The 13,399-nt window shown below is 26.2% G+C and overlaps 1 protein-coding gene across 3 annotated transcripts; it reads right to left on the bottom strand.

Annotated features, from left to right (window-relative positions):
- Positions 1 to 4,230: 4,230 nt before the first annotated feature.
- On the bottom strand, positions 4,231 to 11,780 carry LOC122507396. 3 transcript variants are annotated; one of them, XM_043620079.1, is made up of 5 exons: positions 11,308 to 11,780; positions 8,458 to 8,807; positions 7,856 to 8,075; positions 5,242 to 5,575; positions 4,231 to 4,292 (listed from the first exon to the last, which is right to left on the bottom strand). In XM_043620079.1, the coding sequence occupies exons 1-4, from the start codon at positions 11,631 to 11,633 to the stop codon at positions 5,245 to 5,247; spliced, it is 1,227 nt and encodes a 408-aa protein (XP_043476014.1). In that variant the 5' UTR covers positions 11,634 to 11,780; the 3' UTR covers positions 4,231 to 4,292; positions 5,242 to 5,244. The 3 variants fall into 3 exon arrangements, with proteins under 3 accessions (XP_043476014.1, XP_043476015.1, XP_043476013.1); XM_043620080.1 differs by lacking the exon at positions 4,231 to 4,292 and having other exon boundaries at positions 4,767 to 5,384; positions 5,455 to 5,575; XM_043620078.1 differs by lacking the exon at positions 4,231 to 4,292 and having other exon boundaries at positions 4,767 to 5,575.
- Between the last annotated feature and the right edge of the window lie 1,619 nt (positions 11,781 to 13,399).

Genomic DNA, 13,399 nt, shown 5'->3' with positions numbered 1-13,399 from the left:
TGTATAATTTTTAATAAGTTTCAATCAAAAATTTTCTTACATTTAATTTCTTTTATCTTTTCAGCAAAATTAATAATTTTTGTAAAACAATTAAAATTTTAAAGCATTAATTTATAGATTTAAAAGTATTGACAAAGAAGAAAACAATGAAGGAATTATTAAGAGTAATAATTTTAAAAAAATTAACATTACATTCTTCTGATATTTCAGCATCATTAAATTCTGAACCTTCATCATCGGTATTTCCGGATTCCATGTCCTCCGAACTTTGATGGTTTCGACGTGCGATTTTAAAAGAACTCTGCGTACTGTTTCAAACAAAATGCAATAAGTTTTACATGTATTTCTAAATTAATATACCAAGTTGTAATAAAATAGTGATTTTGCAATATTCTATCTATTTTAACTTTATTTTAGAGTCATTCCATTATATTTTGACTAAAGTCGTCGTCAACTAATTTTAAAAAATTATAATATTTTGCAAGAATGATTTTAAAGACATTAGAATCACTGAACAAAAAAATTTTTAAAATATTTTTTATATTTATTGTAAAATAAGCATCAAAAGTATATGAAGTCGTAAAAATTGTCACCTTTCCATCTATTAGAAAATATTAAAGAAAACAAATAATTTACTATGAAAACTTGAAAAAATTATTAAAATTTATTAAGAATGAATTATGAAATTATTATAAATTAATAGAAACAATTATTAATAAGAAAGATTAAATAAAGAATTATTTTAAAGTTTACCTTGCGAATAATCTATTTTTGCAAATTTTATTTACTAAGTGTAAGAAAAAGAAATCATTAAATTGAATAAAACCTTATAAAAAATAAAGTACCTGTGGTTAACTTTTAGTTTTTCTTATCACTTTCTTCGTTTTTTCTTCTTAAATGTGAAAAAATAAGCAATTAAAATTAGCATTTTGCTTATTTTCACGATTTTCATATGTACATAATTTTTACCTAGAAAAATGAAAAATTACTAATAATATTTTCTAATACATATAAAATATAAAAATAAATATAAATAAATATAAAAAAATTTTTTTTAAAATTCTTTTTGTTCAGTGATTCTTATGTCTTTAAAATAATTCCTACAAAATATTATAATTTTTTAAATTTAGTCGGCAACGACTTTAGTCGAAATATAATAGAATGACTCTTTATCTTAACGTAACTATTTTCATACATTAGTACTTTATTTATTAAATGAAATTTCAAAATTACCAACGATGATTTATAAATGGTTTTAAAAATTTCAGGCAATTGTAATATTCCCAATCGCTTGTCTTAATTGTTGCAGCAGCGAAGCCAGATGGAATGTATGTGTCAATTTTCTTCTGTTCTTCAGAAAACTTTGATCTTAAATAAGCACATTTGCTTGTGACTTCTTTCCCTGTGTAATAATAATTACATATTTCTTATTAATACAGTATTTATATAAATTGAAACTTAAAACACATATTTGCAAGAAAGAAATGAGTTAATAAATACATTTTTGTTTTGAGGTTATGTTATCTTTTAATACTGAAAAACTATATAGAAATATCTTTCACCTATAATATCACGATTAGATTAACAATTTTTTTTTTAAATTATTTAAATTATAAAACAAAAAAGTACATACAGCCAATAATTTTTCCTGTGATTTCTGTTATTTCTTCCGCGACATCTATCCATGCATCTTTTTTTTGAAGCGTATCTCTAAAGTAGTCTTTAGATTTAGCATACAGGCATTTTCTCCCTTGAACCAACTGTATGACAAGTTCATTTAAATCAAAATCACTCATTATTACACTGAAAAAATTCAAAAGTTTTCTGTACTATTACTGCAGCGATAATGCAAATTTGCGGTTAGGTTAGCGTGAATAGACAATCAAAAATTGCAAATTTAAACAGTTTTTAGAAACTTCTGAATCTGCATAAACATTTACAAACATTCTGTTGGATCAACCAATAATAATGTACTGCCAGTAACTCCCAAATACACCACTGAACTGACAAATTAATATTATTTGAATTTGGACAAATTGTGAATAATGAAAGGCGACATCTGGAACGATTTCTTATTATTAATCATTCACATTGTTTCCCTTCTATTTATTACATAAAAGCTGTTTTAAGTATACTTAGAAATAAAAAATTTTGTTTTTTAAGTTTCTTTTTTTTATCTAAAAAACACTAAAAATGAATAGCGAAGATTCTCAGGAGGCCAAAATAAAATTCTTTCTTAGCATTGTTAAAGCGGAAGAGTGGATATATGATCCGAAGAAAAAAATAACTAATGAATCAAAGAAGATGGAATTGTGGAAAAATATACACTTACTTTTGGCAGAGTATAATGTGGACATTAAAGGTAAGTTATTTTTTGAAATTCTTAAATTTTTGTTTTGTTTAATTTGTGATGATAGAATTGCTAATACTTACAAATGTTTTGTTTAACCATTATGTTTCTACACAGATCCAAAGGAGAAATGGCAAAGCTTGCGGGAATTATTCGTTCGAAAGCACAAGGAAAATAGAACAAACTGGACCTATTTTAGTGACTTTCAATTTTTAATTCCATATATTCACCACAAGAAGTACTGCATTTTAAATATATATACTGCATAGTAATAATATTAAAATTATGTTATACATATGTGACTGTCCGCGACAAAAGGGACCTTAGCTCCATGTATTTACATGGAGCTAAGGTCCCTTTTGTCGCGGACAGTCACATATATTAAATTTTCTTTATGTTTCTATATTTCAGTACTTCACGAGTCCAAAACGGTGAAAATAATCAACGTCAATTAAATGAAATAGCGACATCCGAGATACCTTTTGAAAGCGAAATGGAAGTACAAAATTCTGGTTTGTATCTATTGTTTTAACACATTTCTGGGTATATATATACAAACTTTTATTTCACTGGAAAATTTTCTCGACTGTCAGTGAATTTAATAATAATGACAGTTTCAATGATCAAGCCTAACCACTTTTGCATCGTACATGATTTATTTTTTAGATATATTTTTATTTTATTACTTTAGATTGATTTTATAATATATCTGTTTCTAAAATATTAGTTGCAATGAGGTAATTTATTCTAATAGGGAATGTTGATTTAAGGATAGAGGTATTGATATTAAAAATTTTAAATATATACATGTATATCAACCAATGCTTACTATTAGGGCCAGTTTCACCAACTCCGATTAAAAGTTAATCAATGATTACAGTCAATTTAACCACTCATGGTTGGCCGGTTAAGGATTTAATCATTGATTAACTTTTAATCAGTGTTGGTAAAATTGGCCCTTAATATATTTAATTATAAAGTAAATAATAAAATTTCATTTATTAGACAGTAGTTTTGCTAGTAGTAAATTAAAATATAATTCATACTCTTATACTATTGTAGGAGAGGAGATTTCTAATGAAGTGTTAACGATGGAAAATGGAAATATTATGAATGAAGTGGAAAATATCGTTCCAGATATTGAAATTAGAAGAAATCATTCCCAAGGTAAATACATTATCCAAGCTAATGGCTTGATAACACATTCAACGCTACCATCAACTTCAATCGAAACATATTCGACACAAGCTTTGCCTACAGTTTTATCAACGGCTCCGCAGTTTACCACAACTCCATTATCATCTTCGTCAATTTTTCAATCTTCAAATGGTCTTCTGGATTCTACTTTATCATTAACTGGCGCTTCGAGAAAACCTTGGACTTTATCGCGAGAAGTAACTTCATCAACAGTAGCTTTATCACTGCCATCAACGTCAAACACTCCACAAAATTTTTCTTCGTCCCTTTCTAAAGATTCGTTTCATTCTTCAGTTTCGTCTGATTCTTTAATTGGGACTTTACAAAAAACGTCTTCATCAACAATTGCAATGAATAACACATCATTTACAGCAATATCAAGTTCCTCATCATCGTCGACTTCTACAACTTTTTCTTCGTGCCATTCTAAGAATTCATGTCGACCTTCAGTTGATTCTACTTCTTCATATGTTGATGATATTCCTCAAACTGCAAACAATTTATCATCAATTAGTTCAAAATCTCAACCTTCGTTGCCAAAAACCTTTTCACCTATATCAGTTTCATCGTTGTCCAATATAGTTTCTGGTAAAAAGAAACCCACTTTAAAGGGTCCATCTAATAAGTCAGCACCTTATAATGCCACTTTTTCAATGAAAGACAAAGTCTCACGAAAGATTGTGCCACCCTGGGATAATTTTGCGAAAAAAGAAGTTAAAAGACGATTCCCTGGTTGCTGAAACTTCTAAATCAATTATTATTCAAACATCAGCAAGTTTGAAAAGTGCAACAAATAAAATGGAGGAATATATAAATTGGAAAATTTCGCAAGGAAAAAATCAGGAAAATGATGGCAATAAAGATGGGTACTATAATATAATTCAAACTGGGTTCATAAGTCTACCCTTACAAGCTCAGAAAGAAGTACTTCCAAAAATTCTTGATATAATTGAATCATTTTATTAGTGGATTTTCTCGACCAAATCGCAAAAATAAAAATTTTTACATGTTCGTAAAATTAAGATGTGAGTATTACTATTACATATATAAATCTGTTATGCTTTTAAAACGAAAATTATAAGAATAAGGATAATTACTCTATAACGATATAAACGATTGCATTTTGTAAAATGAAATAATATTCATATATTTCAGAAATTCAAAAAGTGTTTTACAAAAAATGTCGCAAAAAAATGTCGCAAAAAAATGTTTGTCCAAATTGAATTACGATAATAACTAAGACTGTCCTCAACCAAATTCGATTTATTTGTAATTAAAAATTACAAATAATGCAAATAAGTTATTATAATATTATTGGATATAATACTATCAGAGTATGCATTAAAAAATTATAAGGAATTTTTCTTTGCTTTCAATATATATTTCTATTTTCTTCGTCATTTTTTTGGGAAATTTTTTTTTTGCATTTACAACCTTGTGATTTTATTAATTAATAGTGGCGTTCAAAAAACTTTCTAGGCCGTGCCCAGTCAGAGTATTAAAAAGCAATTTAGAAAATTGATGTACCTGAAACTAATTTTTAAGGGGGGAGATACCTTTAGATCGAGATTTTGTTGATGTTTTTTATGAATTTTTTTTCGCTAAGTAGAAGTGTATACAGTAAGAAAAGCTATCCGTCAGTCATAGGAAAGTATGGGAAATTGAACAAAGTATGCAGATATTTGTCAAATTACTTTTTACTGCAAAGTTCCCTCCTCTGATAGAAAATATTCAGCTAGCATATGCCTCTGTTGGAAAACATTTTGAGGAATCTCTATGTCGTCCTCTTCATTTGGATTGTCGTCATCAATCACAACGTTTGGTCTTCTACCATTTTCTGGATAATATATTTTGTCTTCATCATCTAACAATAGTTCTTGTGTCAAAATAAAATTATGAAGACAAACCAATGCTTGAACAATAGTTATTGACGTTTTTAAACTAAAATCCATTCTATCTTTTAAAATAGTCCATTTGTTTGTAATAAGACCAAAAGAATCCTCAATAGAGTTTCTAGCCCTGGCCAATCTAAAAAGCATAATAAGTCATAGTTATCAAAAACAATAAAAATCTTTAATTTTTGTAGCTAGCAAACCTTTGATTTAAATAACGTTTTAAAACAAATCTTAAATTATGACAGGCTTCGCACTCATCTACTATGTAAAACCTACTATTTACTACTTGTTTTACATTATGCTACTATTTGGATACTTTTTTAGATTTCAGCAACTAAAAGCTACTATTTCTGTTTTTTTTAATTTCCATTACTTTAAATTCGCTAGGGTAAGTGTGCCAATTATGGCGCGGTTCTGGTTTAGCCGTCTTTGAAATAGAAAATTCAAAAATTATAATGAAAGAAGTAAATTTATGGCTTATTAAACTAAAAGCCCGTGTCATATAGATAATAAAACTTTTATAAAAACTTTATAAAAATTAATTATTTAAACAAAATTAAAGCAATAAGAATTAGGATTAAAAACGTCAATTATGGCGCGGTTGAGTCAATTTCGGCGCGCCAATTACGGCGGGGAAAATAACGTGTATTTAGAGGTTGTGTTGCGCGCCATAACTGGAGCACGCACATTCAATGAAAATGTGCCAATTATGGCGGGGCACAATTTTTGTACTTAAATAATTAAACCAATAATAGTTCAAATGTGTTTTTTTTTCGTACAATTATATCGAGTAAGGTCGAAAATAACTTTTTCTATCGTTTTCAAATAACTATATTATTCTAAAATAGTAAATAATTCTATTTTTTACAAAGTCGCCATAATTGCAGCACCCGCCACAATTGACACACTTACCCTATTACCAGAAATAAAAAAACTGTTCTCTAAAATTATAATTACAGGGTGGCACATTTTATATATATATTCATAACAGTATTCATCACAAGAATTCAATTGTTTTTTAAAGTGCTAAATTTCTTCTTGGAAATTCAATTATTTAAAAAATTTTGATAAAATCGTTCGCGAGAATTCAATTATTATCAAAGATAATAAAATGCTTTTTAGGAATTCAAGTATTTTCAAAAAATTTAATAAAATATACATTTAATTATTCTAAAAAATTTATATAGAATTCTTTATCAAATTTGATTACTTTCAAAAACTTCTCGCAATTCAATGATTTCCAATATTTACTATTTTCATAAAATTTCCAAACAGAATTCAATTATTTAAAAAATTGTATAAAATTCTTCGCAATAATTAAATTATTTTTAGAAATATTTAAATTCTTTCATGAATAATAAAATTCGTTGCAGGAATTCGATTTATTATCAGGGTTAAAAAAAAGTGAATATTTTTGATGAAAATTAAGAAAAAGTCAAGAAAGTAAAATATAGAATAGAATGCTTTTCAGTTTTTTCAAGGGTCTAAAACGATTTTTTCTGGTCGTTAAGTTTAATTTATCTATTGCTACTGTTTTACTACTTTTTTAAGTTTGAAAGCTACTGAGTGCGAAGTCTGTTATTGTGAAAATGAATTTTTTCAATATTATTAACAATTACTACATTAAAAAGTACACTTTAAAAAATTATTTTCTCTCTTAAAAACCTAGAAAACTCCTTGAATATCTTTTCTAAAAGTCACTGAATACTTCGAATACATATAAATTATCTTGGAAGGTTGGTACTATTTCAAGTACTCGAAAATCACGGTTGACACAAATCAGGGAAATCAGAAAAAAGTCATGGTAAGTAGAATTGGTCAGAAAAATGAGGGACAAGTCAGGCATTTTTATTAAATTAGGTACTGCAAAAAATTAATTTTTGTGAAAAGTTACAAATGATTGCAGAAATTTAATTATTTCTGAAAGTAATAAAATTCTTTGCTAAAATTCAATTATGTTCAAAGATTTTAAAAACCTCTTTTCCTAAACTCAATATAAAATTTCAATTTGTTTAATATAATTTTAATAGAATTGCTTGAAAAATGTAATTATTTTGTTAGTAAGATTTTAAATTACCATTAGCAGGTCAAAATCGTAAAAAACGGGAATTTAAATAATTAAATTTAGTAGACACTCTGTTTAAAAATGAATTTCAGTTTAAATTTTAGATAATAATTGAATTTTGAAAAGTTCTCAAGGAAGTTTTACAAAAAATATTGAAAATAATTGATTTCTTTCGAAGAATTTTAATAAAATTTTAAACAATAATTATATTTTTAGAAGAATTTACTTCAAATTGTATTAACAATATGTATAAGTATTTAAAATAATTGAAATCCTGTGAAGAATTTTATTATTTAGAAAAATAATTGAATTCTTGCTACAAATATTAAATTTTTTTTAAATACTTACCTGTAGTTAAAATTTGCTTCTGTCTCATTTAATCCTCTATTTCTATCGAAGGGCTTCATTAAATATTGCTTAAGGGGGAAAATTGCATCACCAATAAAACAAAACGGAAGTACAATATTTGTTCCATCTATTGCAGCATCTTGTGGTAAATCTGCTTCATTGTTTTCCAGTGCGATGCTAAAATCGGTGTGATTAAATGCGGAAACATCACTCACTGATCCTACAAAAACAAATTATTATTATTACTTTAGTCAAATTACAATTACAGTGTGTCTAGTGGTCAGGGAAATAGGAAAAAGTCAGAGAAATTTTAAGAAATTTTTTTAAAAATTTAAATTTTTTGTGAATTAATAATTTTTTCAATCTAACAGAAATTAAATATCTTTTACTACTATTTTCTTCTATCATTAGATATTAATTTTTTGTTAAATATCTTAGTACTCATATTTTTGTCACAAGAAAGCAGAAATAAGGCTTTGTAAATAGTCAAATAAATATTCTTAAACTTTGATGGGTACCCTGAATAATACTTATATATTTATAGTTACATAAGTAAACAGAAGTAATCCTTCTATTAATATTATTTACAAATTTTTATTTACCGTAATCTCCAACATCTATCCACGTAAACCTATAGTAAGCATCGCAAGCTGCCAAAAGCTTAAAACTATAAAAATTTTTATAGTTGAAAAACATGGTTCCTGAATGTGGTGGCTTCTTTATACGTATTTCTTTGCCATCAATGGCACCTAAACAATTCAGGAAATCCCATCTTTCTTTAAATCCGCGTGCAACAATTTTCCAATCAAAGGCATCCTTTCTTCCTATATAAGTAGAAGATAAACATTCCCAAATGATGTTACACACTTCATCTACTACTCTGTATGTAGTTGAAAGACCAATTCGAAAAAAATTAGCTGTGGTGCGATTGCTATCACCATTTGCCAAATAACTGGAAAAAATAAATCTACAACTAGTAATTGTTGATTAATTCGGAAAAATGGCCATTAATTTAAAGTACATAAATTTTTCACAAAAGACATTTGATAGAAAAGTTTTTATTTTGATAGAAAAGACATACAATTGCAAAAACATATTAAAGCTTGCAGCAACATCCACAACATTCCAGCAAGGATTAAAATGTTCCTTTAAGCTTAAATATCTTTTCGATCAAATGACTTTTACGCTTAAACGTTTATGTTATAAAATTATTTTTTCGATTCAATGTCTATTCAATGAAATGCAGTTTTACGCAGTGAAATGATAAGAAGAATCAAATTTGATAAATTTTATTTAAAAATTACTGAGTTTATAATATGCGGGATATCCGTTTAAGTCCACTGGAATGTAAACAGTATTTTAAGTAGAATGTAGCGCAATAAAAAAATTCAGGAATTGAATATTAGATTTTAAAAATTTTCCACTCATAAAAAATAGAATAAGTTTTATATTAAGGGGGTATTCTGGTCTAGAGGCCTCAATTTTAAGGCGTTTTTCCGAATAGGATAAAAAAGAAAGTTTAACATTTTTAATATTTACTTTTTTTGCAAATTGTTTACTAATGTTTAAAGAATACAGAAAAAAAATTAGAAAAAGAATAATAAAAAATCTTAAAAGTTATAAACTTTTGAAATGGGAACTGAAAAAAATTCTGGTTGACACGATAACTCAGAATCTACTCAACTGATTTACTTCAAATTTTGCAAAAATGTTCTTTGTATATCCCTTTATGGTCGCAATCTCGGATTTTAAAAAATATTTTTGTTCACTATTTTTAAAAAATTTAAAAGTGTTAAAAAACAGTGTCAAAAACACAACTTTTTTTAAAAATCGTCGCCATTTTGCTAAAAAAAAATTTTTTCTTTTCTCCGAGGTACCGACCATAGCGAAGCCTTTAATAATCAAGAATTTCTTTAGATTTTTTGTTTTGGAGCATTACAAAACTCTCCACACTGTCAACCAGTTCGCACTTGATTTTTTTCAGTCCCCACTTCATCAGTTTATAACTTTTAAAATTTTTGATAATTTTTTTTCCTAATTTTTTTCTGTATTCTCTAAACATTAATAAACAATTTCCAAAAAAAGTAAATACTAAAAATGTTAAAGTTTCTTTTTTATCCCACTCGAAAAAACGCTTAAAATTGAGGCCTCTAGACCAGAATACCCCCTTAAGCCTAGAATGAGCAACTGAATATACTCACCCTCTAAGAAGTAACTGGAGTATCCAAACACCCCACACATTAAATTATGTATCGTTAATCTGATTGCTTTTTTAGTAAGGAAAGCAATGGTTTTATTTATTTTTTAACAAATTAAAATTTTTTTTAAATAATGTCTAAGGTCTGAAACCGAAAAAATCATTTTTTAAGTTAGAGGCGCATTTTGAATATTGCGTGGGGTGTCCATACACTCCAGTTACTGCTTTTAGCGTTAAAATTTTTAATTCAATTTTTAAGTGGTATCAAAATTATTATCTCAAAATTTCCGTCGTTACTTTTATATATTCCTGATTGCAAAATTTTGGTCAACTCAAAAATATTAACTTTTCTTCCTAATTCCAGACTTTACAGTGTTTTCCCTATTCCCTTTTTTCTATTTAAAAAAATTTCTCTTTTTATTAAAATTTCCCTTTTTTCCCTATTTTATGTTGTACACCAAGAGAAAAATTTTTTTTGTATCAAATATACTTCATTATTTGAGTTAAATTAACGTATATTTTTCTCAGAGCCAAATAGGTTATTTATTTGTTTTAAAGACAAATTTTATTCAAGATAAATAAAACTTATATTTAAACAAAATAAAGTTTACTTAAAAAAATAAAAAATCTAGTTGGCTAGTTGGCTCTGAGTCAAATATATCTTTTCTTTGGTTGTATACAGTACGCATTTACTAACATATTATAAAGTTTTTGTACTTCATACACTGAAAAAACTCTTTAAAAAATTTACCAAAATATGTTAATATTTTACTTTACAGAACCCTTGTCAATAACACTTTTTTAATGCAGGAAAAATACAAACATGAAAATGAAAAATACAAGATGTTGAAATTTCACTTTTTTAATATATATATTTTCAATTTCGATAATTTATTAATTTATAATTTTTGATAAAAATATTAATTAAATAAAGCTATAACAAAATATTTTATTTATCAAATTGGTATCCGACCATTCTCCAGAACATGAATTTACCCAAACATATTTTTCACCGAATGACCAAAGTTCCAAATAACAATTTTCCTAAATACAATTTGGTCGAATGCATTTTAACTGAAAGTATATCAAAGAGTATAATATTTATGTTCAAAGATACAAAATTGTGTATAAAAAGTGCTAAGGCACAACAAAAAATGAATTCATTTTGCCTTAAGAATCCTGCAATACATAAAAATAGTTAACAAATAATACATATGTACGAAAATTAAATTATGTTGTTATTTGTTAAACTTACTTTAAAGTCAATATTAATCGCAGTTTTTTCGAAAGCGGTCGTCTCAAACTAGCTTTCTGAAGCCTATGGGCAATTAAATTGTAAAGCAGATCAAATTGATCTGGTGTCATTCTGGCCATTTTGTAAAATTCTTCGTGGTCACTTCTAATATAATATAAAAATAATGTTTGGTAGGCACCAAACAATTCACGCAAATTATGTCTTATATGCGGTTTTACCCACCATCGTCGGATCCCAGGTCTAGCTTGGCACAATCGCATATATAAAGTGACAAGATTGAAATACCCAGCAATAATAGAAAGCATTTGCAAAGTAGTAACAATCATTATGAGATAAAAATTGGTACAAAAAGTAACACTCAACAATGACTATTTGTAATTTAAAAAAAAGAAACTTCAAAAACAAAATTGTTTATCTCTAAGTATACTTAAAACAGCTTTCATGTAATAAGTAGAAGAGAAACAAAATTAATGATTAATAATAAGAAATCGTTCCAGATGTCGCCTTTCATTATTCACAATTTGTCCAAATTCAAATAATATTAATTTGTCAGTTCAGTGGTGTTTTTGGGAGTTACTGGCAGTACATTATTATTGGTTGATCCAACAGAATGTTTGTAAATGTTTATGCAGATTCAGAAACTTCTAAAAACTGTTTAAATTTGCAATTTTTGATTGTCTATTCACGCTAACCTAACCGCAAATTTGCACTATCGCTGCAGTAAAATTTATAAAAAATTGGTAAGTAATTGAATTCCTGTTAAATTTTTATTAAAATTTTGTTTAAATAATAGAATTCTTTTGGAAAATTTTATTAAAATAGAAAATATAAAAAATAATTGAAATGAGGAAAATTTTTGAAAATAATTGAGATTTTGACAAGAATTTTATTAATTTTTTTGAAAATAATTTAATTTTGGAGAAGAATTTTATTGTTTAAAAAAATAATTGAAATCTTGACTAGAATTTTTATAATTTTTTGAACATAATTGAATTTATGCGAAGTTATTTAAAAGTTTTTTAAAATTAAATTATTGTCAAAAATAGAAAAAATTGAAGGATTTGTATTAGAATTGTTGGAAATTTAATAGTTTATAAGGCAAATAAAAAAGACACCAAAATTCAGAATTTTTCTATAAATTCTAAAAATTAAATTTTTTTCAGTACTTTCAATAAAAATCCCTGAATTCTCGGGGATGACTGAAAATATGACTTTTTAAGTCATATTTTCAGTAGACACCCTGTATATTTTCAAATATATTCAAATTTTATTCTCAATCAGTGAGAATTAATTGACAATTTTGATGAATAGTTTAATAAAATAATTCAAAAGTAACATTTTACAGTATACAGTTTGTTATTTCACAATTTTTAATAACTAATGCAAATTCTAATTTTAAATGGATAAATTAACTATTATTTGCGAATTATTGTTGAATTTAATTGATTATTATAAATAAAAATCACAATAATAATAATAATAATAATAATAATAATAATAATAATAATAATAATAATAAAAGTATTTTAATTCATAATTAACCAAATTAATTATTTATTATTGATAGAAAAACTAAATTCTGTAACACATTCTACAATTATAAACAAAAACATAATGCGACCATAACCTCATTTTCTTCAAAATAAAATTCAATATCATTAGATCCATTAGATGTTTTATATTCAGACAACAAATAATTAATTAATTAACTTCCGCCACCAATCACTCAAATTTAATTACAATTGTCAGTAAAAAATTAACTACAATTGTTTATTTATAACATTTCACTAATTCATATTTTGCTGCAAATATCAAACAGTTGGCAACAGCACGTTCATGACGTCAGCACGTACACGTTCACGATAGCGAACACGAACGACCGTGCCCATTGTAGAACCGACTTAACGCACTCGGCCGTTCAACGCAATGAATACTGAATACTGAGGATTAATAACCACATACGTTTCAGTTCAGTGCCGTAACTAGAGATTTTAAGCATTGGTATATACTTTTAATATTTTCTATGTAATAAAACATTTTAGATTATTTTTTAATTATAACTTTTTAGTCATTTAATTTGCAACGTTAACAA

This window comes from Leptopilina heterotoma, unplaced genomic scaffold (assembly GCF_015476425.1).
Source record: "Leptopilina heterotoma isolate Lh14 unplaced genomic scaffold, ASM1547642v1 Lhet_47, whole genome shotgun sequence".
Lineage (NCBI taxonomy): Eukaryota > Metazoa > Arthropoda > Insecta > Hymenoptera > Figitidae > Leptopilina > Leptopilina heterotoma.
This window is presented reverse-complemented; position numbering and strand designations above follow the sequence as displayed.

Coding starts and splice junctions, on each gene's coding strand:
- LOC122507396 (XM_043620079.1), bottom strand. CDS start 11,633: ATGATTGTTACTACTTTGCAAATGCTTTCTATTATTGCTGGGTATTTC. Junction 8,076..8,457: donor GATAGATGTTGGAGATTACG/GTAAATAAAAAT, acceptor TTGTTTTTGTAG/GATCAGTGAGTGATGTTTCC. Junction 5,576..7,855: donor GAAGCAAATTTTAACTACAG/GTAAGTATTTAA, acceptor TATGCTTTTTAG/ATTGGCCAGGGCTAGAAACT.